The following is a 25,902-nucleotide window of genomic DNA, read 5'->3' on the forward strand; positions in this document are numbered from 1 at the left end:
AAAAGGACACTAAACAAAATGCTTAAGTGTTTCCAGCCACACACCAGCATGTAAAATATGAACACTGAAACGGTGAAAAGGACAAAACTGCCATTAACAAAGCAAAAGGAAACATTGTTTACAGTGTAGACAAACATCAGACGCTAATGTAACCCTGCAGTAAACAAGACCACGTCTTTCGAGACTTCCCTTGTTGCATTGCCAAATATAGTAGTTATTGTTACCAGTACATGCAGGAAGTTAACACAAACATGATCACACAAGTGTGCCATGATTGTGATTACACTGAATAATAATGACCAGCATGACTTAGCTTTAATAGAGATCTAATAATCTGTCACAAGTGAGTTTTTAACACATCTTGGGGACACTGAGCCAATGTAAATCATCTGATGTAATACTTGGGCAACATTGCATGTGAAAGTAAGGCTTCAACTAATTATTATCATTATCGATTCATCCGTTGATTATTTTCTTGTTTACAATTAGTTGATTGGTCCAGAAAATGGTGAAAAATGACGATCACTGTCTTGTTTTGTCCAGACCAACAGTCCATAACTCAAATATATTCAGTTCACTGTCAAAGAGGACAAAAAAAATCACATTTGAGAAGCTGGAATCAGAGAATTTAAAAAATCTCTTCTTAAAAAAATGACTCAAAATGATTAATCAATTATCAAAATACTTGGCAATGAATTTGATGGTTGGCAACTAATCAACTAATCGTCTTAGCTCTACTTGAAAGTAGATCGATTGATAGATTAGATATATTACCAATAGCAATCTTTATTGGCCAAGTTTATTACCGTACAAGGACTCAGATTTAGAGGCTCTCAATCTACTTACACAAAAATAACAACACAACAATCTTCAGAAATATACACAAGGAATGACGATATACAGGTGAAACAGCAGATATGTACAATATAAATGACGGGATGACGTTAATAAGGTGAAAGAGTTGAGATGATGTGTTCTGTTTGTTAAACACTGTGTATGTCTGCTGGTGTTCTTCTTCTCTGCTGAGCAGTTATTCCCAAATATTTGCTTTCCGTAACTCAGCTTTTTAAAAGTACAAATTCCTTTCAGACAAATACAAATGAGTCTGTTTTTATGAGAACAGGTGGATGCCTCATAGGGCGGTGAGTACAGTACATCTGTTCTCGTAAAGTACTTGAAAGAGTGAAAGGGAACAACCTTTGAAGCAGCCGTTCACTCTGACCCGTCTTTCCTAACAAGCTTCTTCCTCTTCCTCCTTGTGTCATTGTGTTTACTGCACTATTGTTTAGAGAGAGAAAATGTTCAGGATGCAGTTCACAATAGATTTGTTGCTCGCAGGACATCAGGAGCCGAAGGAAAAAACTCCTCGGGCCTGAGATTTCTTCAGGTCAAGAACCAAAGTGCAAACAAGGAGTTTGTGAAACAGGCTTCAGTCAAAGCTGAACGTGTTCTAGTTAAAGAAGCAGACAGAACATAAATGTTTATGTTCTCAGATAACAATGATCCGCACTCAGCATAACTATAACACCAGTGTGTGTTCATGTAAAGTGAGTGTATAAAGTTCCTTTTTCTACACCGCTGCCATGTTGTGGAACAGCCTTCTGCTACACACCCCTGTTTTGAAATGAAAGAGGGACATTTTTTGGGAAGAAGTTAACAGATTTATAATGAAATCTGCAATGACTGTTAATTTAGCTGTCCTTGTTTTCAGATGTGGGAGTTATTTTTTATTTCTTAAATTGTGGTGATGTCTGTTTGGACTTCAGGGTTGTTATTGTTTGAATGTCTTTGTGTCTTTATGTTCTCTTTGTCTTTTAACATCATGGGATCATGTTGGAAATATGTGTTTTAAGTTTAACATGCTACCCTTTGGATTTTTGTTTTTTTTATGTGTCTGTTTAATCCATAAATATAATCAATCAATCATTCAAATCAATCATAAATATTTGTGGATTCTGGGCTAAAATATGAACAGAATGATACAGTTAAATCTCTGTGCTTGAAGTCTAAACTTCTATAATTTATCTAACAACATGGTGGGTGAAATGCACAAAAGAAACTAGAATAGATTTAAAATTCAGTCTATTTGGGGTTTATGAAACCATGCAGCCACACTTCAAACTCCATACATACAATTTGAAAGCTTTATAGGTACAATAAGTAGCCTATGCTAAAAAGTTATGAAATAAAAACTGGAGCAGTATTGCCATCCATCCTTTGCAAGCTGTATTATAGTACAGATACAGCTTGAATTAAGACAAAGATGCACCTTTTGCATAGTTTGGTGGTTTAAAAGCATGGTGATATTTGAACAGAGACCTACTGTATAAATAGTTTTACTACAAACATGCTCCTTTACTCAGTAACTTCACACTTTCCCTCCTCAGTCAAACAACAAGTCCTGCCTGCAACATCTAACATGATATTACAATCATTTCTTTCTCCTCTTTATTGTAGCCCTGGCTCCCAGGTTGCACTTTGTGCAGCAGTGTTTTGCAAGCTATGTGGTTGTTACATAACTCCTGTTTAAGTCCAAATTTTAAGCAACCAGTTCAGGCTCATGTTCATCCATCACATTTAGTTAACAGCAGTGAGACAAAGCTGATGTGAGTTAAAAAGGCAGCAGAAATGTTTGTAGAAATAATGAGATGAGACACAAACATCTGAGCATAAAATATCCAAAATGTAAACTCGTGTTCCTGAAGCAGCAGTAACACCTACAGTGCCAGATGCTCAAACAAAACATGTCAGAACTCACTCATTAAGACATAACTTCATTAAATTGCCTCCCTGTTGTTCATAAGTGACGCATCAGAAACAATGACACCAAGAAAATTTCATGTTTTATTTGTGATTGGTTGTTCGGGCAGGTGTGTTTTACAGGAAAGAAACTTTACTCATGTTTACTTTACATCCTCCCCGACAATGTTCTATCTCAATCCATTTAAAGCCCTTCACCTGGAGGTAACAGCGAGCAGCTGTATAGAAAACGTTTTATGACTTTTTTTTTTTTAAAGTTTCTCAGATTTTTCAAGACAGTAGAACATTTCCTTCCACACTTTTTCTTCAGTAAAGACAAAATACAGAAGACATTTATGTTATGGAAAACAAACCCAACAACTTTTAGCTGAATTGAAGCATTTTTTAGTTCTTTTTGAGATAAAGTAATGGAATAATCGACCACAGTTATACATAAAATCATTAAAATTTTGTATTCTGAACAGTGCAATTTTAAGAATTTAAAATGTTTTGTTTCAAGGATCCCATCCTGAGTTCACGCACAGTGTCCAAATGCAGCTACAGACTCCAGTCATGGTATAAAAAAAAAAGTATCCTGTATGGTAAAATATACCACTATGGACAAAAACATAACAGTTATATATTTCTCAGATGTGACTGTATCATATTGGCCAGGTATTTAAAGTATGTGGCTGTACAGTATTAAAAACATATCTGGCTAATGTTGGTTTTAATGATACATATAAACAGAGTTTTCTGCATTTGAACAGTGTGAATTTCCTACACGTGGCTTTTACCCATCACGGACAATTCTGACTGTTCATGAACCAATACCTTGAGTGGAGTTATGTATCGGGTTGCAACTAACGATTGTTTTCATCAACGATTTATCTGACAATCATTTTCTCGATTAATTGGATAATCGTTTCGTCTGCGAAATGTCAGAAAATAGTGAAAAATGTCATGTGACGTCTGCAAATGTTGTGTTTTGTCTGGCCAACAGTCCAAAAATCCAAAGATAATCATGTAATTCATAAAAAAAAGCTTAAAATCCTCACATTTAAGATGGTGCAATCAGCAATTTCTAGGTGTTTGTCCTTAAAAAAAAAAAGTCATTAAAATGATTATTCAATTATCAGAATAGTTGTCGATTAATTTCCTGTTGATCAACTAATCGATTAATCGTTGCAGCTCTACATATGTATAAAATAACTCAGTAGATGTTTAAAAAAAAAAAAAAAAAGAGCTTAAATTAAGGCTGCTGACTTCAGTAATCCATCAATATGGAATACAGATTTTAAAAACAAACAAACAAATGCACAACAGTGATATGCCGTCGTTTCAGTAAGACGCCCTCTTTGTCCTGCTTGTCTTGTGGTGAAAAGTCTCTCTGGGACACAAAACCCGTCTTCGAGACTCTCGTTGTATTGTGACATAAAAGCGGAGATCAAGCACCTTAATCAGTTACAAAGGATAGCATTTCCAATCTTATTATTTTTTCATCCCGTCTGGCGCCGCGCTCTCTCTCTCATCCGCTGTAAGCGAGATGCAACATTTGAGAAGACCTGCTGATATCCTTCACAGTCAAGAGAAACCTCCGCAGAGACTTCTACAGAGTTCAGTCACCTCGACTTCCTCTCTTTAGTCATTTGGCTGAGAATGTTTTTCTTCTTTTACAAAAAAAAAAAAAAAAAAAAGTGCACATAGTGATTGAACATTGGCGTCCATCAGATGCTGACTTTTATGTGTAGTAGTCCAATTTGCTGTCTATCGTCTTGCAGCCTTTGACAGAAAACACTCTCTCGGATTTGGGGAAATAGACTAAATCTCTGGCCACTTGGTCTGCCACGTCCTGGTTTGGCGGGAGTCCTCTGTCCGCCATCCCGGACAGGGCGCACTGCACGACGTGACGGTACTCCAGAGGCAGGAACGGGACGAAGAAGTCCACCAGGTTCTTGTCAATCAAGCTTGTGTGCCAAAAGCCACCTGCAGGAAGAGATTGAGAGATACATCCAGTTTTTAAAAAAAGGAAATATGGGTTTTTTCATTAAATCTACCTTCCGACTGATAATATGAAGTGAACAGCAACACAAAGAGGTGTTAATTAAAGTTACTCTCACTTTTCTTGTTGTTGAACACCGACAGAGAGAGCGATGTTTCCAGGTCTTTCAGCTCGATCTCTTCTCGATCTCGTCCTCCTCTCCAGAAATCTAAAGCCGTCTGTATGATGCTATCCCCTCCAGCGTTGCTATGAAGTAGAAACAGGTAACATGTTAAGTGAGTGGGCAACAGGAACAACCCGTGGAACAACCTTAGCAACAACTTTAGCAGCAAAGGCTACTGAAGAGACGGCTGTTTTGTGGGCATGCGCTAACTATCTGACGTCATCATGAGGAGGAAGTAGAGGTAACTTTGCAAATGGGGTATTCAGCCCTGGCTTTTGACTTGTAAGGAGCATTTTTACACACGGTCAGCTCACGTTTGGGAACTTTGACCATGTTTAACATAAATATCTGACATCATAACTATATAAAGAATAACAGAAACTCGAAAAAAGCATGATATGCCCCTTTTAAGGTGTTGGTATTAGTTGCTATTACATCAGCATGAATCCCAATTAACATTGAAAGTGAAGGTTTAAATATGTTTTATGGTGCAGAATTAGCTCTGTGATGTACAGATGACTGCTGAAAACACAACCTTGTTTCTAAATGTTCTGTATTATGACCAAATCTATCATAGAGGCGGCACACTGGTGCAAATTGTTTCTACACTGAATGAACCACTATTGTCAAACTCGTGGAAAACATCCACAGATCATCCCTTGAATCACCAGAGCCTATCATACCACACCCATTGTCAAGACTAGAATTACAATATAATATATCACTATTAACAAAACGCTATAAAACAGACAAGTAATAAAATTTTATTTCCTGGATTGATCCATTTCCATGATCCAAATGAAAAACTTACAATACATATTTATCATTTTCATCCCTTAAGCCGACATCACAGCTTATAAACATGTAAGCACACAGCTTTCTCACAGCGCTGTTTAAATAAAGGTTCAAATGAATGATTAAAACATTTTAATTCCTCCTAAACTTAAGAGAAAGTGTTTTACCTGAGGAAGATGAAGATGGCTTTTCGATAAGAAACTCCATCCAGCTTGTCGTAGTAATCCAGGTACGGCTTAATGCTGTCGATCAAGCCGGGTTGCATCTTGTCCATCTCATCAAAGATGAACATGGAGCGTGCACAGTTGGTGACGTTGCCTTTGATCCACTGCTGTAACTGAGTCTGAGGAGAAACAGCAGCATATTCATATAAAAACTGAGCAAAGTCACTGAGTTTCAATTAAAAGAAATAAAAATCTACTTGTTTGTCATCATACCTTGTAAGTTTCAATTTGACTCGGATGTGGGAAGTGAAGTTCGGACGTGAAAACGTGGACGAAGCTGCTGTCCATTCCCTCCTTGTAAATGTTCTCAGCTATCAGCGAACTGACAAAGTTCTTCCCCGTACCGGTCCATCCGTGCAGAGAGAGCACTAGGGGCTTCTTCGGGTTGTCGTTGCTCATGAATCCATTCACAGCTTTCAGGATGATGCGTGACGCGACATGCTGTCCGAACAGTTTGCTTTCCAGGTCAGCCTGAAGACCTGGAGAGTGCATAGTGGAAAGTCAACAGGATTAGTGTCTGCAAACACGTGCCTGAAACAACTTTCTCAGCATTTCCCCCAAGAAACTGTTTAGCCGAGGTGATATAGTAGGCACCCAGATTTCAGATTTTCTGTGTATGTTTCCTATCTGGATAGCAGGTGGGCGGCCATCTTTGCTTTGATTCAGAAACAGGTGCAACTTGGGAAACAAGTTGAATGTTGACTGCATGTTAGATTTTGTCTTCTAAAAAGATGACTAAAAATAATTAATTAATTACCAAAATAGTTGGCAGCTAATTGTTTAATCGACCAATCATTGCAACTCGAGTGGAAAACCCTGCACGTGACTGAAATCCTGATCAGAAAAGTGTGACGGGAACCTGAGAGGACCAAACACTGTTTATTATTGAACGGAGTCTTAAAAATGTTTTACCCTTCCAGTTAGATTTTGGTTTTAACGGTTTAAATAAAAACACTCAAGCCACGTCACTTTGTCCAGATGGCAGGTTAATTTAATTAAATAATCGTAAGTGTTTGTTTCTCGAGTTGCGTTGCAAAAAAAACTCTACAAAGACAGGGCAATTACTCTCACATTTACATACTGTACGTTCTCACCTGTTGCATTGTAAGCTATCCATTTCGGATCGCAACTTTCATGTAAATAATTGTAGATTGTCCGCCCGAGAGCCGCGCTGACACTGACAACTACTGTTGTTGTGATCGGGTCAAACGCGTTTACCAGCACATTGGCTGTCGAGAAAACATGTAAAAATAAACATATGTGTACCGCTTTCATTATCGAAACCACTTAAATCCTGGCATCAGTAGTTTTTATGCGGTTAAACAATCAAAATACCACGGTGAAACCGCGCTAATGCAGCAGGCTAACTAACTAGCTTCTTTACAACGGGGAACTTCCGCATACGTCATGAGTACGCGACAAACAAAACGAGCTGTGTTCAACATCAGAAACGTTTGATAAGTTAGGAAGTGATTAAAAACAAATCAAATCTAAACACTATAATTAATGTTATAAATCTTTAGACAGTTTAGGTGCGAGTGTAGCTAACTTAAAAACTTTAAAACCTGCCGCTGATATTACTTAGCTTCCAGCTGTTTTACACGTGTGGTGGTCAATATGTTTACCTGTACTGTTTAAGGAAATCCACTCGGGTCGACAGCACTCGTGGAAATAGTAGAAAATGTTCTGGTAGCGGGCTAGAAAGCCGGTGAGAGCCGCAGCCATACCGACCGCTATGCTAGTACTGATGGGCTCGATAGCCTCCGTGAAGCCGGAGCAGAGCAGCAGCCACAGCAGCAGGACGTGTCGCGTCCTCGGTTTCATCCCGGACAGTTGTCACCGCTTCATCAAATGTATCTAAAAGGGAAAAAATGTGTGCTTGTGTGTGTGTCTATCAAATTGTTTGCCGAAGCTTCCTGAGTCAACACACCGGAGATAGCTAGCACCAGAAGACTTTACGTTGTCGTGCGCACATACTCAAACGCGGAGCAGTCATGACGTCAGAGTCCAAAGGGGATTTAAAGGATAGGGTTCACATTTTTTTATTTTAGTCTATCTTGTCTATCTTTCAACGCTACAGTCTTCTTAGTGTCAGAGTCCCTCTTTTTGTTACTCTACTTCCATCGCAGCTCAACGGGGAAACATTGTCGGAGGAAACACAAAGAGGGAATTTGATGCTAAAAAGACTAAATGTGGAAGATATCCACTTGATATGACTCACTCAGACTGCTGAAGCCTAATACAAGCTTCAGGTAACCTTTCACCTACATTGGAAGAGGATCTTTTTATAGCCAGTATGAAAAGGAGGAATAATTACAGCGAGGAAAACTTGACTGTTGTTTAAAGACAGACTTGGAAAAATGTGAATCCATCCTTTAAAGTGTTCCCACCAAGGTACCCAGGTTTTCAAATCTTTTTCAATAACATGTAATTTTATAATACAGGCCTATGCAAGATTCCACTGAAGCACTAAATTTCTTTTCTCTTTCACGTAAACATAATTTTTCACCACATGAATATTACATATAAAATAATAGTAACATAGACACTTTTTAAATATAATAATATGTTTGATAATGATTTTCATATCATGAATATACTATATGTATCTTTATGAATTTCCCATTCAGCTAAAAGATTATACAAGAAAAGTTGATGCAATCCCAAATGGTGCAGTCAGACTGTTATATTTTGCTCTCAAAGGCAAAGAAAGCTTAATACCATCTTGAGTCCCTGGGAAGACTTTTTCCAGACACACAAAAAGTTTGATTGCCTCATTTAAAATCCTTAAAATGACATCTGCTGCTTCACCCTCATTGAAAAATTCAGAATCTATGAAAATGCAAATATTTTTCACATCTTAAGTTTAACTGCTGGATGCACGATATCTCCTACCTCACTAAAAAGTCCATTCTGAGTGTTTGTGCACTGAATGCTTCAAGTTTCCACATTAGTTATTAGTTAGTTATGTCCAGTTTCAAACTGGACCTAAATGGTTCCAAACTAGTTGTGTTGTCACAAATCATGCTCGTAGGTCCACGCCTTACACTGAGATTTTCATTGAGCACAGAAAGACCTTCTTCCCTCAGCAGATGATTGTGAAAAACGCCTTCTGGTGTTGAATTCTGCACGTACATCTTTCACAATGAAGCTCAAACATCCAGATGAAGTAACAAAAAGCAAGACACATTTCTTAGTGGATGGGAACTAAAGATAAAGAGAGAATCAGTAATAGCTGAAAGCTACAGCGACCAACTAGCACACATGTATTCATCTTCTCTAACAGTGATTTACATTATTAACAATTAAAGTACGATATGTGCACAATGGATTGTAGAGACACTTTACTCTGACAGTCTTACAGGAGAGTTTAATCCTGGGAGGATGCAGGAGAAAATGTAACTCAAATTCTCACAATATAGACACAATGTACATATTATCTGTTAAAAAACACACAAAAGTTATATCATACATTTGAAATAGAGGGATCATTCCAGTTAACCAGCTACCTGTAGAATGATAATATCTTAAATCATTTATACTAGGCAACAGATTTAGATTAGGTAACAGATTAATATGGTTTCATGGTTGTAAATATTATGGGAAATTATGGCAATTATAACTGGAGCACTGCAACTTAAGTGAAATGTATATAAATATAAATATACAGTACCAATCAAAAGTTTGGATATAATAAAAATAAACTAAACCTTTAAAAAATCCTGATAATGATGTCAGCGTGGCATCCCGTCTATTGTCTGGCTTACAGTGTTTTTCTTTTTTTAAGTGCACACAGTGCATAATTATTACTTTATGTAGAAGTGCAATCTACTCTCTACAGTCTTGCAGCCTCTGACAGAGAACACTCTCTCAAATTTGGGGAAATAGTCCAAATCTCCAGCCACCTCGTCTGCCACATCCTGGTCTGGCTCCAGTCCTCTGGCTTTCATCTGAGCCCTGGCACATTGAACAACGTGTTGGTACTCCAGAGGCAGAAATGGGATGAAGAAGTCCACCAGGTTCTCAGTAAAGCTTGAACGCCACAAACCACCTACAGGCAGATTTTAAGAGATATTTTCTGTAGTAAAAAAAATCTAAGTGGTTCATCAAATCTATTTTTCTGTGTTGACCAAGACAAAAAGAAGTAGTCTACTCACTCTTGATGTTAAATGCTGATTCAGAGAGCGATGTTTCCAGGTCTTTGAGCTCGATCTCTTTTCGATCTCGTCCTGCATTCCAGAAATCTAAAGCTGTTTGTGTGATGCTCTCCGCTCCGTCATTGCTGGAGAGAAGGTTAAAAACAGACAACATATTAGAATTAGCCTCTGATTGTTACCACTGTTAACATTTATCAGAAATTACAATAATACAACATTATTTTGTAAAAAAGAGTTTGTTACTGGTGTTTTCTATTAATAACTAGGCTTGTATTCATTTTAAATATACATATACATTTTAACTGTGCAAAATGTTGAATTGAATGCACTGATTGCCCCCCTTATTGCAACATACTTGTAAACATAGGTGGTGCTGGGGTTGGACTTACAGGTCTTAAAGGTGCAGTGTGTAGAATTTAGTGGCATCAAGCGGGATGGAGTTGGCAGAAATGGAATATAATATTCATGAGTATGTTTTAATTAGTGTATAATTACCGTTTTCATTACCTTGGATGAGCCCTTTATATCTATATAGGGAGCGGATCCTCTTTCACTGAGCCTGCCATGTTGCATCACCATGTTTCTAGAGTAGCACAGAACGGACAAACCAAATACTGGCTCTAGAGAAGGCCTTTCATGTTTTCCGCAGCCACCATACATTCTAGTCCTACATACTGCGCCTTTAAGATCCAAATGTTTTCACTAAAGCCCTGAATCTTTTACTGTTGAACATGTGTGGCATTTTGTACTACCCAGATCACAGCTGAGTAGGAACCAATGTGTTTTAAACAGAATGATTGGAGCAAAGCAGAGACGGAATGGAAATTACAGCCCATTCCCTCCTCCATGTAGTCTTTTTGCTCAGTCCTTGGATCTCCATTGACCCTAGAACCGCTCCTGCTTGTAAGGCTAGAAACAGACCAGACCAGTGCACCTTCCTGTATAAAAGTTTGAATGAATTAATGAATTGATTGGTCAGAGAATGTGTTCATAATTTTACCTGAGGAAGATGAAGATGGCTTTCCCATAAGAAACTTCGTCCACTTTGTAGTAGTAGTCCAGGTACGGCTTAATGCTGTCAATCAAGTCGGGATGCATCTTGTCCACCTCATCAAAGATGAACATAGATTGTGCGCAGTTGGTTACATTGCCTTTGATCCACTGTTTTAACTGAGTCTGAGGAGAAATGGTAGCATATTTAATTCATACAGAAGGCCAAACGGAACAATGTCACTGTGTTTGAATTGTACTTATTATTATACCTTGTAGGTATCAGTTTGACTTGAATGTGGGAAGTGAAGTGTAGATATGAAAACATGGACAAATCTGCTGTTCATTCCCTCCTTGTAAATGTTTTCAGCTATGAGCTTACTGACGAAGGTCTTTCCTGTGCCTGTCGGTCCATGCAGGAAGAGCACCAGGGACTTCTTCGGGTTGTCGATGCTCATGAATCCATTCACAGCTTTCAGGATGATGGGTGATGCAACATGCTGTCCAATGACTTTGCTTTCCAGGTCACCCTGGAGTACTAGAGAGCACATAGAAAAAAGCCAACAGGATAGTTTGAACTTTGTTGAATAAGCAATGTCAAGAACTGAACAATACACAGCCAGGGATTCCAAGACAGGAATCATACATCACAGGAACATTTTGGGTCATAAATATGACATAAAATGTGATCAGATTTTCATGCAAGTCCTAAAACTAGATTAAGAGACATCAACTAAACAAATGAGACAAAAAGCCTTTCACTTGTTCATTCATTTATTGAGGAAAATGATCCAATGTTACATATTTGTGTGTGGCAAAAGTATGTAAACTTCTAGGATTATCAATTCATTTGAATGAGGGGTGAGTCTCAGAGGCCCTGCCTTATTTAAAGAAGAGAAATCTGGGTCTTTACTACTAAAGTCTGAACTTCATAACACAGGTCTGTAGAACTGTGTTATGGCTTTAATAAAGGAGATTTCCGAGGACCTTAGAAGAAGAGCTGTTGTTGCTCACCAGGCTGGAAAGGGTTACAAAACCATTTCTCAAAATTTTGGACTCCACCAACTGACTGTCAGGCATATCATGTAGGCATATCGTGGTCAACCAACAAAGATCACACCAAGAGCAAGGCATGTAATAGTCCAGGAGGTCACAAAGGGCCCTGGTGTAATATCTTGGAAACTAAAGGCCTCTCGTGGCTGCTGTCAATGTTCATGATTCCACCATCAGGACAACAATGAACATCAATGGTATGCATGGCAGGGCTTCAAGGAGAAAGCCACTTCTCTCCAAAAAAAAAATGCTGCCCATCTACTGTTTGCTCAAGACCTAGTCTGTGATACCAGACGTCGGAGATGTCCGCCTACCAAAGTCTGGGGATTTCTAAATGCGCTGTGGCGAGAATAAACCTACGCCCCTAAGATTTTGTCAAGGACACACCTTACTAGAAATGATGCACTCCCCCCATACTCCTCCATAGTGAACTCCATGTCACCGCCCCAATATGAAGGGCCACCCTAAAGACTTGAGATTGGTTCTGCAATGCAAGTTTTTTTATACTCTCTAATTGTTTTCATCCAGTTTTAGCAATGGAAGCTGGGAGATTGTCCTCAGTCTCTATGAGTGAAGTGTTTAGAGACTGATCTGTGAGTCTACTCAAGACCATGTGGACGAGCCAGAAGGCTATTAGAAAAATATTCTGTGGAAGAATGAGACCAAAATTGAACTTTTTGGCTTGAATGAGAAGCGGTATGTTTTACGACGAGCAAACCCTGCCTTCCAGCATAAGAACCTTATCCCATCTGTGAAACATGGTGTCATTGTTTGGGCCTGTTTTCCTGCCTCTGGACCAGGATGGCTTGCAATCGTTGATGGAACTATGAATTCTCACTTGTACCAGCAAATTCTACAGGAAAATGTCGCGGTATCCGTCCGTGAACTTAAGCTCAACAGAAAGCACACAGCACACAAGTCGTTCTGCCAAAGAATGGTTAAAGCAGAAGGAAGTTAATGTTTTGGAATGGCCGAGTCAAAGTCCTGACCATAATGCTATAGACATGCTGTGGAAGGACCTAAAGTGGACAGTTCATGCAGGAAACCCACCAACATCCCTGAGTTGAGACTGTTCTATAAGGAGGAAATGGATAAAATTCCTTCAAGCCGATGTGCAGGGCTGATAAACAGTTAATGGAAATGTTTAGTTGAAGTTATTGCTACAAAAGAGGGTCACACCAGTTAGTGAAAGGGTTCACATACTTTTACCTCATACAAATAGGCTATGTAAGATTGGATAATTTCCTATAATAAATAAATGAATAAGTTTAATGTTTTTGTCTCATTTGTTTAATTGGGTTCCCTTTATCTAGTTTTAGGGCTTGTGTGAAAATCTGATCACGTTTTTGGTTATAGTTATGCAGAAATAGAAAAACGTTTCGGTTTTGACGATTAAAAAAATAAAACACTGAAGTCACGGCATTTTCATAGTCCAGATGGCACGTTAAGTAATAAATAATTACAAGTGTTTGCTCGTGGACTTATGTCACAACAAAACTCTGCAAACACAGGGCAATTGTTCTAATATTTACACACTGTACATGCTCACCTGTTCCACTGAAAGCTATCCATTTCAGTTTGCAACTTTCATGGCGACTGAGTGGAAAACCCTGCATGTGACTGAAATCCTGATCTAAAAAGTGTGACTAAAGGTCGTTTATTGTTGAAGGGAGACTGCAGAGACTTCCCTCCCAGTTAGGTTTCGGTTTCACATTTTGAATAAAACACTGAAGCCACAGCACTTTCATTGTCCAGATGTCGGGTTAATGTAAATAATTAACAAGTGTTTGTTCCTCGAGTTGTGTTACAACAAAATTACAACCTGTCTTGACATTGACACTCTGCATGTGCTCACCTGTTGCATTGTAAGCTATCCATCTCGGATCGCAATTTTCATGGAAATGATGGTAAAACGTCCCCCAGAAAAAAGCGGCGACACCGATGACCACTGTTGTTGTGATCGGATCAAATGCATTTACCAGCACACTGACCGTCGATAAAACGTGTAAAAGCAAATATATGTGTGCCGCTTTCATCGTCGAAACCATGAAATCATCATCAGTAGCTTTTATGCGGTAAAACAATAATAATGCAGCACTACTAACTATAACTACAGGCTTGTTGGAGATGAATTACGCCTCGATTTACAAGCACGAATGTATGAAGAACTTGAAAGTGAAAGGGATCAGGCAGCAGCATACAGGAAGTCAGAAATATTTGCATCAGATCTGATCCCGTTTTAATAAAATGTCATCAGATCTCATCAAGCTTGCAGCCACTCAATCACTGACTGTTTTTGTTTCATGTGAAAATTAAAACAGCATTTGCAGAGTGTAATCTCCAATATTATTAAATTACAATATGTGCACAATGAATTGTAGAGACACTTTACTCTGACAGTTTTACGGGAGAGTTTAATCCTGGGAGGATGCAGAAGAAAATGTAACTCAAATTCTCACAATATAGACACAATGTACATATTATCTGTTAAAAAAAACACACAACAGTTATATCATACATTTGAAATGGAGGAATCTTTCCAGTTAACCAGCTACCTGTAGAATGATAATATCTTAAATCATTTACACTAGGTAACAGATTTAGATTAGGTAACAGATTAATATGGTTTCATCAGCTTGTCCGTGCAGTTTGGGTAGCTCATCACTGAGGCCCACGTTATTTACTGTTGTAAATATTATGGGAAATTATGGCAATTATAACTGGAGCACTGCAACTTAAGTGAAATGTATATACATATAAATATACAGTACCAGTCAAAGGTTTGGACATACCTATTCATTCAAGGGTTTTTCTTTATTTTGACTATTTTCTACATTGTAGAACAATACAGAAGACATCAAAACTATAAAATAACACATATGAATGTATGTAGTGAACAAAAAAGTGTTTATCAAACCAAAAAATGTTTCATATTTTAGATTCTTCAAAGCAGCCACCTTTTGCCTTGATGACAGCTGGAATGCTTTTCCAACAGTCTAGAAGGACTTCCCACATATGCTGTGCTCTTGTTCACTGCTTTTCCTTCACTCCGTGGTCCAACTCATCCCAAACCATCTCAAATGGGTTTAGGTCAGGTGACTGTGGAGACCAGGTCATCTGATGCAGCATTACATCACTCTCCTTGTTGGTCAAACAGCCCTCACAAAGCCTGGGGGTGTGTTTTGAGTCATTGTTCTGTTGAAATATAAATGTTGGTCCCACTAAGCGCAAACCAGGTGGTTTAGCCATCTTGGTTAAGTGTGCCTTGGATTCTGAATAAGTCGGCAACAGTGTAACGTAGTGTAACAGTAATGTAACGTGTTAGTTTTGCATAATAAAAAAAAAAAATTGCACTTTTGAGTAATAAGTGATGTAATTACTTTTACAAGGGGTAATGTGTGATCAGTAATTAATTACAATTTTCAAGTAACTTGACCTGCTGGTAACTCTACTGAACTTATTCTTTGCAGCAGAGGTAACTCTTGGTCTTCCTTTGCTGGGGCGGTCCTCATGAGAGACACTTTCATCATAGCGTTTGATGGTTTTTGCGACTGCACTTGAAGAAACTTTCAGACTTCTTGAAATGTTCTGGTTTGACCTTCATGTCTTAAAGTAATGATGGACATTCATTTCTCTTTACTTAGTTGAGTGGTTCTTGCCATAATATGGATTACTACAGTAATTGAATAGGGCTATTTGCTGCAATCAGCGTGAATGATGCTGGGTCCATTTCAATGAAGTCTCAGAGTACTTTCAAGACTGCAAGGATCAAGTTCAAACTCAACGAAGAATTCGACAAGAAAATTGCAGATGACCGAAAGACCAAGACCATCTTAACTTTTGAATCTACCTCGGCACAATACAACTGATGGTCTCAAACGCGTTAAAAAGGCAAGAAATTCCACCAATTAACTTTTGACAAAGCACACCTGTTAATCTAAAACCATTCCAGGTGACTACCTCATGAAGCCAGTTAAAATATTACCATTAGTGTGCAAAGTTGTCATCAAGGTGAACAGTGGCTACTTTAATTTCTAATGTATGAAACATATTTTGGTTTGTAAAGATGTTTTTGTTTACAACATGATTCCATATGTGCTATTTCATAGTTTTGATGTTTATATATATACATACACATCAAAACTATATACTGTACATAAAACCTTTCTTTTATATCACACATTTCATAAAAATGTGACCATCAAAGTACTTCACCAAATACAAGTAAACATTAAGACCAGTTTCAAAATAAATAAATAAATAAATCAAACCTTTAAATAATCCTGATTATGATGTCAGCATGGCGTCCCCTTTATTGTCTATCTTACAGTCTTTTTTTCTTTTCTTAAGTGCATAATTATTACTTTGTGTAGAAGTGCAGCCTACTCGCTACAGTCTTGCAGCCTCTGACAGAGAACACTCTCTCAAATTTGGGGAAATAGTGCAAATCTCTGGCAACCTCATTTGCCACATCCTGGTCTGGCTCCAGTTTTTTGGCTTTCATCTCAGCCATGACACACTGAACAATGTGTTGATATTCCAGAGGCAGAAACGGGATGAAGAAATCCACCATGTTCTGGTCAATCAAGCTTGAATGCCCCAAACCACCTACAAGCAGAGATTAAGAGATATTTCATGTACTAAAAAATCCAGGTGTTTCGTGAAATTTATTTTGAGCAATGACAAAGACAAAAAGAAGTAGTCTGCTCACCCTCCTTCTTGTTAAATGCTGATTCAGAGAGCGATGTTTCCAGGTCTTGGAGCTCTATCTCTTCTCGATTTCGTCCTTCTTTCCAGAAATCTAAAGCTGTCTGTGTGATGCTCTCCCCTCCCGCATTGCTAGAAAGAAGGTTAAAAACAGATATATTATTATCAGAATTAGCCTCTGATTGTTACCACTGATAACATTTATCAGAAATTAAAAAGAGTTTATTAATAACTAGGCTTGTACTGATTTTAAATTAAGATGTTAACTGCAATGAAACATTGTTGCAAACTGTAGAAACAGACCAGACCAGTGCACCTTCCTGTAAAATGTTTGAATGAATTAATTGATTGGTCAGAAAATCCTTTCACCTGAGGAAGATGAAGATGGCTTCCCGATAAGAAACTCCGTCTACTTTGTTGTAGTAGTCCAGGTACGGCTTAATGCTGTCAATCAAGCCAGGATGCATCTTGTCCACCTCATCAAAGACGAACATGGATCGTGCACAGTTGGTTACGTTGCCTTTGATCCACTGTTTTAACTGAGTCTGATGAGAAACAGCAGCATATTTAATGCATACAGAAGACCAAACAGATCTATGTCACTGTGTTTGAATCGTACTTTATTATCATACCTTGTAGGTATCAATTTGACTTTTATGTGGGAAGTGATGTGTAGATATGAAAACATGGACAAAGCTGCTGTCCATTCCCTCCTTGTAAATGTTTTTAGCTATGAGCCTACTGACAAAGCTCTTCCCTGTGCCTGTCGGTCCGTGCAGAGAGAGCACCAGGGGCTTCTCCGGGCTGTCGTTTCTCATGAATCCATTCACAGCTTTCAGGATGATGTGTGACGCAATGTGTTGTCCGACCAGTTTGCTCTTCAGGTCAGTGCTGAGTCCTAGAGAGTGCATAGTAAAATCAACAGAATAGTTTGAACTTAATTGAACAAGCAATGACAAGAAATGAACAATACACAGCCAGAGGTTCATTTTGGGTCATAAATATGACCTAAAACGTGGTCAGATTTTCATGCAAGTCCTAAAACTAGATAAAGAGACATCATTTAAACAAATCAGACAAAAAACCTTACACTTGTTCATTCATTTATTGAGGAAATTGATCCAATGTGACATATTGGTGCGTGGTTAAAGCATCTAGGATTATCAATTCATTTGAAGGGGAAATTGGAGTTGGGTGTTTCAATCAATGGGATGACATTCAGGTGTGAGTCTGGGAGGCCCTGCCTTATTTAAAGAAGAGAAATCTGGGTCTTCGCTATCTGTGTTTCAGTCCGTCTTTCGGGTCTGGCTCAGTTCCTCGGGTCTTGGATGATGACGGGGCCGTCTTCTCGTTCTGTCTCTGGGTCTCATGGTGGCTGATCCTCTGCTGGGTTGGAAAAAAACAGTGGAGTCGACTCAGTTGAAAAAAAGCGTAGTTATCCTTCTCCTTCACTTCTGCAGGGAAGGGTGAGAGTGCTGGGTTGCATAGCTATCTTCTTCTTCAGGTCCAATAAGGTGCTCAGTTGAACAAAGAATCTCTACTCGTCCAGCAAGAGATTGTGCAGCCTAATTAGAGTTAATGCACGTACGGTGGTACTTCCTATGGTAGCTGTATGAAAAGCTGGAAGTGTATAGTTTTGGGAGTGTCTCAGGTGTTTGTACTCTTGGTGATGTCACAGATGAGAAGCGGGACCCCTTGCGGTTTCCGGCGGGTCTCATCCAATGGGAGATGAGAGTTTGAATCTGCCGGATTTCGCATTTGAGTGTCAGTTGAGCAAAGAACGGTGGGAACCGAAGTCTATTTGGACTCATTTTGTTTGACTTGGTGCAATTTCTTTGTTATCAGGTTATTAAAGTCCCTACAGGTTTCAGTTAGGCTTTATGACTGCATGCAGGCCTGCCTTTGTCATACACGTTGCATTTGAGGCCCAACAAATGAGAGGCGTTATGTTTGGAGACGAGCAAAGGCTGCATTCCAGTTGAAGAACCTTATCCCATCTGTGAAACATGGTGTCATTGTTCGGGCCTGCTTTGCTGCCTCTGGACCAGGGTGGCTTGCAATCATTGATGGAACTGTGAATTCTGACAAGTACCAGCAAAGTCTACAGGAAAATGTCCATGAACTGAGGCTCAACAGAAAGTGGGTCATGCAGCAAGAAAACGACCATAAACACACAAGTCGTTCTACCAAAGAATGGTTAAAGCAGAAGAAAGTTAATGTTTTGGAATGGCCAAGTCAAAGTCCTGACCTTGGTGATGTTGAATTTATTGAAAGAACAGCCCCTTGAAGCCCCTTAATCCTGTAGAATTGCTGTGGGAGGACCTGATGCCGGCAGTTCATGCAAGGAAACCCAGAGACATCCCTGAGTTGATACTGCTCTGTAAGGAGGAAAGGGCTAAAATTCCTCGATGTGTAGGGCTGATAAACAGTTAGCGGATATGTTTAGTTGAAGTTACACACCAGTCACTGAAAGCAAGGGTTCACATACTTTTGCCTCACACAAATATGTAAGATTTGATAATTTTCCTCGATAAATAAATCAACAAGTTTAATGTTTTTGTCTGTTTTAAATTGGGTTCTCTTTATGTAGTTTTAGGACTCGTGTGAAAATCTGATCACGTTTTAGGTCATACTTATGTAGAAATAAAAAAAATTTTATGGAGGTTCACAAACGTTCAAGCACTTTTGTATTAGTAGTTTGCCTATTACTTTATGCAAGTATTAAAACTATACTTAGTTAATTTAACACACTGTACCTCCTCATGTTTTTTATGTGTTTATATGTCTCTATTACAGAATAACCACACATCTCTCCAGTCATATGTCACTTCAATTGGCACTGAATAAACATCCTGGATTTAACTTCAACATCCCGTTCATATATGATGGTCTTTTTCACAGATGTTTGTTTAAGCTGATGAATCAGCAACAGAAAGCCTGTTGGGACTCTGTACAGCAGTCTAACAGTAATAGGCTACATGTCTCTGTTATTGTGGCTAAATAGCGCTCGGGAATTAGCTGCTGTCTAGCTTAATTATACTTTTTAGAAAAGACGTAAAAGTAGGCTAAATAATTACAGATGTTTGGTTCAAACTAACTATTAACACAGCGCAGCCGTCTTCTTATTTACATGACTCAGATCCTCACCTGCTGCATTGAAGGATATCCATTTGGAATTACAACTTTCATGGACATTGAAGATTCTGAGAAAGATTTCCATCGGATCAAACGTGTTTACCAAGACACTGGTCGTCAAAAGAACGTGTAACAACAGATATACTTGCACCGCTTTCATCGTTGAAACAACCCAATTCGTGGTAAAAACAATCTCAACACTGAAACTCCTCACTAACTAATAGCTCTGTTGTGTCGGGAACTCCCAGCAAGGAAACCTGGCCGACCAACTTTTCGTGAGGCGTGGTCCCTTCTGTGTTATGAAAGTTGTGGGTAGATTATTGCTCGTCTATTGTGCCTTTTTAATAACGTTTAACCACATAAAATTTAAAAGGAATCTACAACATCTACATTAACTACGGTTTATGTTTCGTTTTCGAACATATCCAAACAGAATAAATAAGCAATGCATTTCAAAATCACTGTATTAACAACCCTAATTAATATGCAAGTTGTCATGACAACTCACTGTTTCCCGTTGTCATAGTAACACAACGCGTCTTCCGGGTTCAGGAACTCAGCGGTAAGAAACATCTGAGCGTCAGAGCAGCGATGGAAAGGTTTGACACACACACACACACACACACAAACACACACACACACGCACACGCACACGCACACGCACACACACACACACACACACACACACAAACAACTCAAATAAATACTGAAGCATCTCAACACAGACATGACTGAATATGAGCTGACCGACAAAACTACTGACGGTTTAACGGACAGGTTTTGGCTGCTCGTAGACGACCAGTGGTGGAAGAAATACTCAGATCCTTTACATGAGTAAAAGCACCAATACAGCAATGTAAAAATACTCCACTAGGCTACAAGTAAAAATCCTACTTAAGAAAAAGTACATAAGTATTTAAGTAAAAGTACTTGTTTGTTATTATATAGGATATTAGATTATTACTGAAGCATCAGTGTTTAAGCAGCATGTTACTGCTGTAGCTGCTGGAGGTGGAGCTAGTTTCATCTACTATATATACAGTTAGCTAAATAGTCCAGTGGTTCCCAACCTAGGGCTTGGACCCCTCCAAAGGGTCACCAGATAAATCTTAGGGGTCGTGAGATGATTAATGGGAGAGGAAAGAGGAAAAAACAAACTGAAATATTGGGTCATTTGAATATTTATTGAAATGAAATCATGTGAGAAGTTTAGAGGGAAAAATCACTATTTTGTGGAGCTGTTAACAACTCATAGACATCTGAAATGTAACCCCAACTACACACTGCTTTTTGTAAGACGTTAAAAGCCAAAAAGGTTGGAAACCACTGGTCTCATCTTGTTGTATTTTAAAAGCTTGTTATATTATCCATTGTGTCAAATCTTCATCTGAAAAGTAACTTAAGCTGTCAAATAAATGTAGTGGAGTAGAAAATACAATATTTCTCTCTGAAATGTAGTGGAGTGGAAGTATAAAGTAGCATTAAAAATGGAAATACTCAAGTAAAGTACAAGTACCTCAAAATTGTACTTACTTTTCACCAATGTGGAAGACAGATATTCATCATTGTCCATGCACATTCACTGTGGTATTATACATTCCCAAATTCATATCTGTGTCATGTGGCTCTCTTATCTTATGTATACCAATACATGAAAACAAGACGAGAGACGTCCTGTCAGTGGAGTCAGACCAGCCATGACAAAAAAATTTCCTTTGAAGGGGCGCCGTGGTCTAAAAAGTTTGGGAACCACTGCTGTATGATTGCAAAAGTTGCCAAAGAAGATGATGTTAAACCAGGTGCCAACAATGCTGAGAAGTTGTATTTAAAGATCTCTGAATGCTGCCAAGAGGGCTCAGAGGCCTCAAAAGCCCCCTTCTCTGTGTGTTGTTTGATAATATGAATGATTGTAATTTTCTTTATGTATATGAGTATAAGCATTACTAAAGAACAACATTAAATTGGCACAATAAGTGACTGAGTCATGATCAGATAGGCTTATCAACCTGATGATGAGGCCTCATCTAGAACAGGGTCCATGTGTAAAAATCTGTCACTCTAAGCTGAAATGGCTCATATTTCTTTCCATTAATCTGTGTTTGATCAGACAGCAAACATGGGACCATGTAATATTCCAACATGGGAATACTTAGTAGGCTTAATTGGGGCCCACCAACTCGTTTTTGCTCCAGGGTCTGCTAGCAGGTCAATTTGACCATGTCTGAATGCCCCTTGATGAAGGAAGTGTTGCAAGAAAACATCTGCCAAGCTTAACAGGAATTTCAACACCCACAAGCTTTGCCATGCTCAATGCCCACATGCCTAAAATAATTTAAATGAACTATACAAATAACATGAGGGAGATGTCACATAAGAAGGCATGGCAAAAGTACTTAATAGAGTCACAGTTTTTTCCCTTCTGTTAAAAACAAGTTTTAAAAAGTAAGAAAACTGTAATGTAGGCCTAATACGATCAAAATCACTCCTGCCAGTAGAGGGCAGTTGTGCACTGCAAATGGGGGTTTCTATGTGGTCAAATAAAAGAATTTGGACTTTGACTAAAGGATTATCTTATTTATTCACCTTTCTTTATGGGCCTTTGTAAAAAGTAGGGGTGTAACCGTATACAAAATTCATGGTTCGGTTTACGATTTCAGTACAGCAGAAAAAAAATGTATAAAGTAACATTTTGGTCTTTTATTTTAAAAAATGTAAACATCCAACAATGGCTCATTGGTCGAAACTATTACTGAGACAGTTTAGTTGTGCTACAGTGGAAGATATTATTATTACTATCCAACTTATAAACAATAAGAAATGTGCAGATACAGTTAGTATGCTCCAAGAATTTTTTTTAAAGAAATCTGATTTTATTGGCTACCCTTTCTGTTCAGTTATTTTTATTTATTTTTATTATTACTTTTACCCTATGTCCTGTTGCCATATTGAATGTATCAACCAACGGAAAGTGAAGTCATGCCTGTCATGTTATCTTTATTTCATTATGATGCTTAGTGCTCTCTGTTATTGTCTTAATGTTACACATGCTGTAAGTGACGGTTTCTATAAATAAAGAGATGAAAAAAATGGGGTGTGCTTCTCAATCTGTGATGTTATCTAAAAACAGAGCTGTGGACTGTTTAAAAGTGATCAGTTTTAATAATATAGACTGTGTTGAACAAAACAACAATAATGAAAGCAGTAAGACCACTTCTGACTAACTGTTTCATCTCAGTCTCCGATTATTTCAGCCATACAAGTGCAATACCAGTAGTTGCCCAGCAGATGTTTTGACTGTATCAAATGCTTCCATGAAACACATAGTGATGGGGGAAAGTATAGTCCAGCCTCTTTGCTACTGTCTTGCAGCCTCTAACAGAGAACACTCTGTCATATTTGGGGAAATATTCCAAATCTCTGGCCAGCTTGCGTGCCTCATTCTGGTCTGGCTCCAGTCCTTTGGCTTTCATGTCATCCATGACACACTGAACAACGTGTTTGTACTCCAGAGGCAGAAACGGGATGAAGAAGTCCACCAGGTTCTGCTCAATCAACCTTGACTGCCACAAGCCACCTACAGGCAGAGATTAAGAGATGTTTTCTGTAGTAAAAAAATCCAGGTGTTTTATTAAATATATTTTGTGTGATGACCAAGACAAAAAGAAATAGTGTACTCACTCCCCTTGTTCTTAAAAGCTGATTCAGAGAGCGACGTTTCCAGGTCATTGAGCTTGATCTCTTCTCGATCTTTTCCTTCTCTCCAGAAATCTAAAGCTGTCTGTGAGATGCTCTCCGCTCCATCATTGCTGGAGAGAAGGTTAAAAACAGACAACATAGTAGAATTAGCCTCTGATTGTTAGCACTGTTAACATATATCAGAAATTATGACACAATTTTTTTTTTTTAAAGTTTGTTACTGGCATTATCTATTAATAACTATGTCTATATTGATTTTAAATGTAGATGCTAGCTTAAATGAAACACTGCTGCGAAGTGTACTGCTTAGTGATGTAATGTGTCCTGGTTAAGTAAATCTCACAGAATATACACTTAAATTGTGCAAAATGTTGAACTGAATGCATTGATTTTCACCTGTTATTGCAACATTAGGGATGTGCATCTTCATCACTGAGGCAGAGGTGATACACATCTCGATGCATTGCCAACAAGCCGATACATTAAAGATACATATGAAGCATCTTCCAATGTGATACGATACAATAAGATTAACCCCTATTGCAATGCAGTGCGATTTGACACAATTTGGGGAGGAAATCAATCTAAATATCAAACTATTGGTCACATTTCTAAATAAAAAGGCAAAATCAGATTTTACCGATGCAAAGATATTAGAAACCATGCAGCGGAAGTTCATCCCAAATTGTATCCGGTGCACACTTTTTTAACTGGGGCAATTGCATCATGAACGCCGGTGAACCGATGCGAATTGGTGAATCTTTATATCTCTCGTAAACATAAACTGGAAACTGGTGCCAGGGTTGGATTTACGGGTCTTGACCCCAAAATGTTTTCACTAAAGCCCAAAGCTTTTACTATTGAACATGTATAGCATTTCGTACCACCCAGCTGAGTAGGAACCAATGGTTGAAGCAAAGCAGAGTGAGAATGGAAATCAGAGCCCATTCCCTCTCCCATGTAGTCTTTTTGCTCAGTCTCTGCATCTCCACTGACCCTAGAACCGTCCCTGCTTGTAAAGCTAGAAACAGACCAGACCAGTGCACCTTCCTGTGTAAAGGTTTGAATGAATGAATTGATTGGTCAGAGAATGCGTTCATCCTTTCACCTGAGGAAGATGAAGATGGCTTTCCCATAAGAAACTCCATCCAGCTTCTTGTAGTAGTCCAGGTACGGCGTAATGACGTCAATCAAACTGGGATGCATCTTGTCCACCTCATCAAAGATGAACATGGATCGTGCACAGTTGGTGACATTTCCTTTGATCCACTGCTGTAACTGAGACTGAGGAGAAACAGCAGCATATTTAATTCATACAGAAGGCCAACATGAACAATGTTACTGTGTTTGAATTGTACTTTATTATTATACCTTGTAGGTATCAATTTGACTTGAATGCGGGAAGTGATAATGATATGTGAAAAGATGGACAAAGCTGCTGTCCATTCCCTCTTTGTAAATGTTTTCAGCTATGAGCCTACTGATGAAGCTCTTTCCTGTGCCTGATCGTCCATGCAGAGAGAGCACCAGGGGCTTCTCCAGGTTGTCGTTGTTCATGAATCCATTCACAACTTTCAGAATGATGCGTGAAGCAATGTGCTGTCCGAACAGTTTGCTTTCCAGGTCAGCCTGGAGACCTGGAGAGTGCATAGCAAAAAGCCAACAGGATAGTTTGAACTTTATTGAACAAGGAATGACAGGAAATGAGCAATACACAACCAGGGGATCAGAGACAGAAATCTTGAATAAAAGAGATTTAAACAAAATGTAAAATCAAATACATACATTTTGCTTTACAGCTTTTCTGTTCTTAGAGTACAGAATAGTTCTAACTTAATACTTTAAATCAGTTTCAGAAACTAGATATATGATGGGCTGTCATTGGAATACTAGATTGATGATTGTGTGCTTTTGCTAGCAATGAAATCAATTTACTGGTAATTATATATAGAAGAATAATTAGTATAATTGAACGGTACATGTCTTACTCTCCTCAGTTAAAATTTGGTTTTGATAGTAAATAGTCAGTTAAGCCATGACACTTTAATTATCCTCTAGACAATATGTGAAAGTAATTTGTTTGGTTCAAACAAACTAAACACAGCCCAACTATCTTCACATTTACATGCCTCACATCCTCACCTGTTGCACTGAAGGATATCCAACCAGAATCACAACTTTCTTGTGATTTAAAGATCCACCACAGATTTTCAGTGATTCTGCCAAATATTTTGGTCGGAG

At 38.5% G+C, this 25,902-nt stretch overlaps 4 protein-coding genes across 7 annotated transcripts; all 4 read right to left on the minus strand.

The window, feature by feature from the left end:
* Positions 1 to 2,831: 2,831 nt before the first annotated feature.
* On the minus strand, positions 2,832 to 7,921 carry tor1 (torsin family 1). 2 transcript variants are annotated; one of them, XM_067574386.1, is made up of 5 exons: positions 7,549 to 7,921; positions 6,137 to 6,402; positions 5,867 to 6,042; positions 4,860 to 4,987; positions 2,832 to 4,725 (listed from the first exon to the last, which is right to left on the minus strand). In XM_067574386.1, exons 1-5 carry the CDS (start codon positions 7,745 to 7,747, stop codon positions 4,481 to 4,483), a joined length of 1,014 nt encoding a protein of 337 aa, XP_067430487.1. In that variant the 5' UTR covers positions 7,748 to 7,921; the 3' UTR covers positions 2,832 to 4,480. The 2 variants fall into 2 exon arrangements, with proteins under 2 accessions (XP_067430487.1, XP_067430488.1); XM_067574387.1 differs by lacking the exon at positions 7,549 to 7,921 and adding an exon at positions 7,018 to 7,327.
* A 1,331-nt stretch (positions 7,922 to 9,252) lies between these two features.
* LOC137171067 (torsin-1A-like) lies at positions 9,253 to 14,315 on the minus strand. Of its 3 annotated transcripts, none has more exons than XM_067574802.1 (5): positions 13,979 to 14,313; positions 11,343 to 11,608; positions 11,081 to 11,256; positions 10,081 to 10,205; positions 9,253 to 9,974 (listed from the first exon to the last, which is right to left on the minus strand). In XM_067574802.1, exons 1-5 carry the CDS (start codon positions 14,169 to 14,171, stop codon positions 9,730 to 9,732), a joined length of 1,005 nt encoding a protein of 334 aa, XP_067430903.1. In that variant the 5' UTR covers positions 14,172 to 14,313; the 3' UTR covers positions 9,253 to 9,729. The 3 variants fall into 3 exon arrangements, with proteins under 3 accessions (XP_067430903.1, XP_067430904.1, XP_067430905.1); XM_067574803.1 differs by lacking the exon at positions 13,979 to 14,313 and adding an exon at positions 13,673 to 13,754; XM_067574804.1 differs by having other exon boundaries at positions 9,939 to 10,001; positions 13,979 to 14,315.
* Positions 14,316 to 16,410: 2,095 nt separating this feature from the next.
* Positions 16,411 to 20,454, minus strand: LOC137171092 (torsin-1A-like). Its single transcript, XM_067574844.1, has 5 exons — positions 19,978 to 20,454; positions 17,463 to 17,728; positions 17,200 to 17,375; positions 16,835 to 16,962; positions 16,411 to 16,731 (listed from the first exon to the last, which is right to left on the minus strand). Exons 1-5 carry the CDS (start codon positions 20,123 to 20,125, stop codon positions 16,484 to 16,486), a joined length of 966 nt encoding a protein of 321 aa, XP_067430945.1. The 5' UTR covers positions 20,126 to 20,454; the 3' UTR covers positions 16,411 to 16,483.
* Positions 20,455 to 23,181: 2,727 nt separating this feature from the next.
* LOC137170714 (torsin-1A-like) lies at positions 23,182 to 25,311 on the minus strand. The gene is made up of 4 exons (XM_067574257.1): positions 25,033 to 25,311; positions 24,770 to 24,945; positions 23,644 to 23,771; positions 23,182 to 23,539 (listed from the first exon to the last, which is right to left on the minus strand). Exons 1-4 carry the CDS (start codon positions 25,309 to 25,311, stop codon positions 23,265 to 23,267), a joined length of 858 nt encoding a protein of 285 aa, XP_067430358.1. The 3' UTR covers positions 23,182 to 23,264.
* Positions 25,312 to 25,902: the final 591 nt, after the last annotated feature.

This window comes from Thunnus thynnus, chromosome 19, assembly GCF_963924715.1.
Source record: "Thunnus thynnus chromosome 19, fThuThy2.1, whole genome shotgun sequence".
Classification (NCBI taxonomy): domain Eukaryota; kingdom Metazoa; phylum Chordata; class Actinopteri; order Scombriformes; family Scombridae; genus Thunnus; species Thunnus thynnus.

Excerpts from the sequence above, each read along its gene's own strand:
- tor1 (XM_067574386.1), bottom strand. The coding sequence starts at position 7,747 with ATGAAACCGAGGACGCGACACGTCCTGCTGCTGTGGCTGCTGCTCTGC. Across the intron at positions 6,043-6,136 it reads GTCAAATTGAAACTTACAAG|ACTCAGTTACAGCAGTGGAT; the intron begins GTATGATGACAA and ends GTTTCTCCTCAG. Across the intron at positions 4,988-5,866 it reads GCCATCTTCATCTTCCTCAG|CAACGCTGGAGGGGATAGCA; the intron begins GTAAAACACTTT and ends TCTACTTCATAG.
- LOC137171067 (XM_067574802.1), bottom strand. The coding sequence starts at position 14,171 with ATGGTTTCGACGATGAAAGCGGCACACATATATTTGCTTTTACACGTT. Across the intron at positions 11,609-13,978 it reads GATAGCTTACAATGCAACAG|TACTCCAGGGTGACCTGGAA; the intron begins GTGAGCACATGC and ends TGTGCTCTCTAG. Across the intron at positions 10,206-11,080 it reads GCCATCTTCATCTTCCTCAG|CAATGACGGAGCGGAGAGCA; the intron begins GTAAAATTATGA and ends CCTTCTCTCCAG.
- LOC137171092 (XM_067574844.1), bottom strand. The coding sequence starts at position 20,125 with ATGAAAGCGGTGCAAGTATATCTGTTGTTACACGTTCTTTTGACGACC. Across the intron at positions 17,376-17,462 it reads GTCAAATTGATACCTACAAG|ACTCAGTTAAAACAGTGGAT; the intron begins GTATGATAATAA and ends GTTTCTCATCAG. Across the intron at positions 16,732-16,834 it reads AGCATTTAACAAGAAGGAGG|GTGGTTTGGGGCATTCAAGC; the intron begins GTGAGCAGACTA and ends CTCTGCTTGTAG.
- LOC137170714 (XM_067574257.1), bottom strand. The coding sequence starts at position 25,311 with ATGCACTCTCCAGGTCTCCAGGCTGACCTGGAAAGCAAACTGTTCGGA. Across the intron at positions 24,946-25,032 it reads GTCAAATTGATACCTACAAG|TCTCAGTTACAGCAGTGGAT; the intron begins GTATAATAATAA and ends GTTTCTCCTCAG. Across the intron at positions 23,772-24,769 it reads GCCATCTTCATCTTCCTCAG|CAATGATGGAGCGGAGAGCA; the intron begins GTGAAAGGATGA and ends CCTTCTCTCCAG.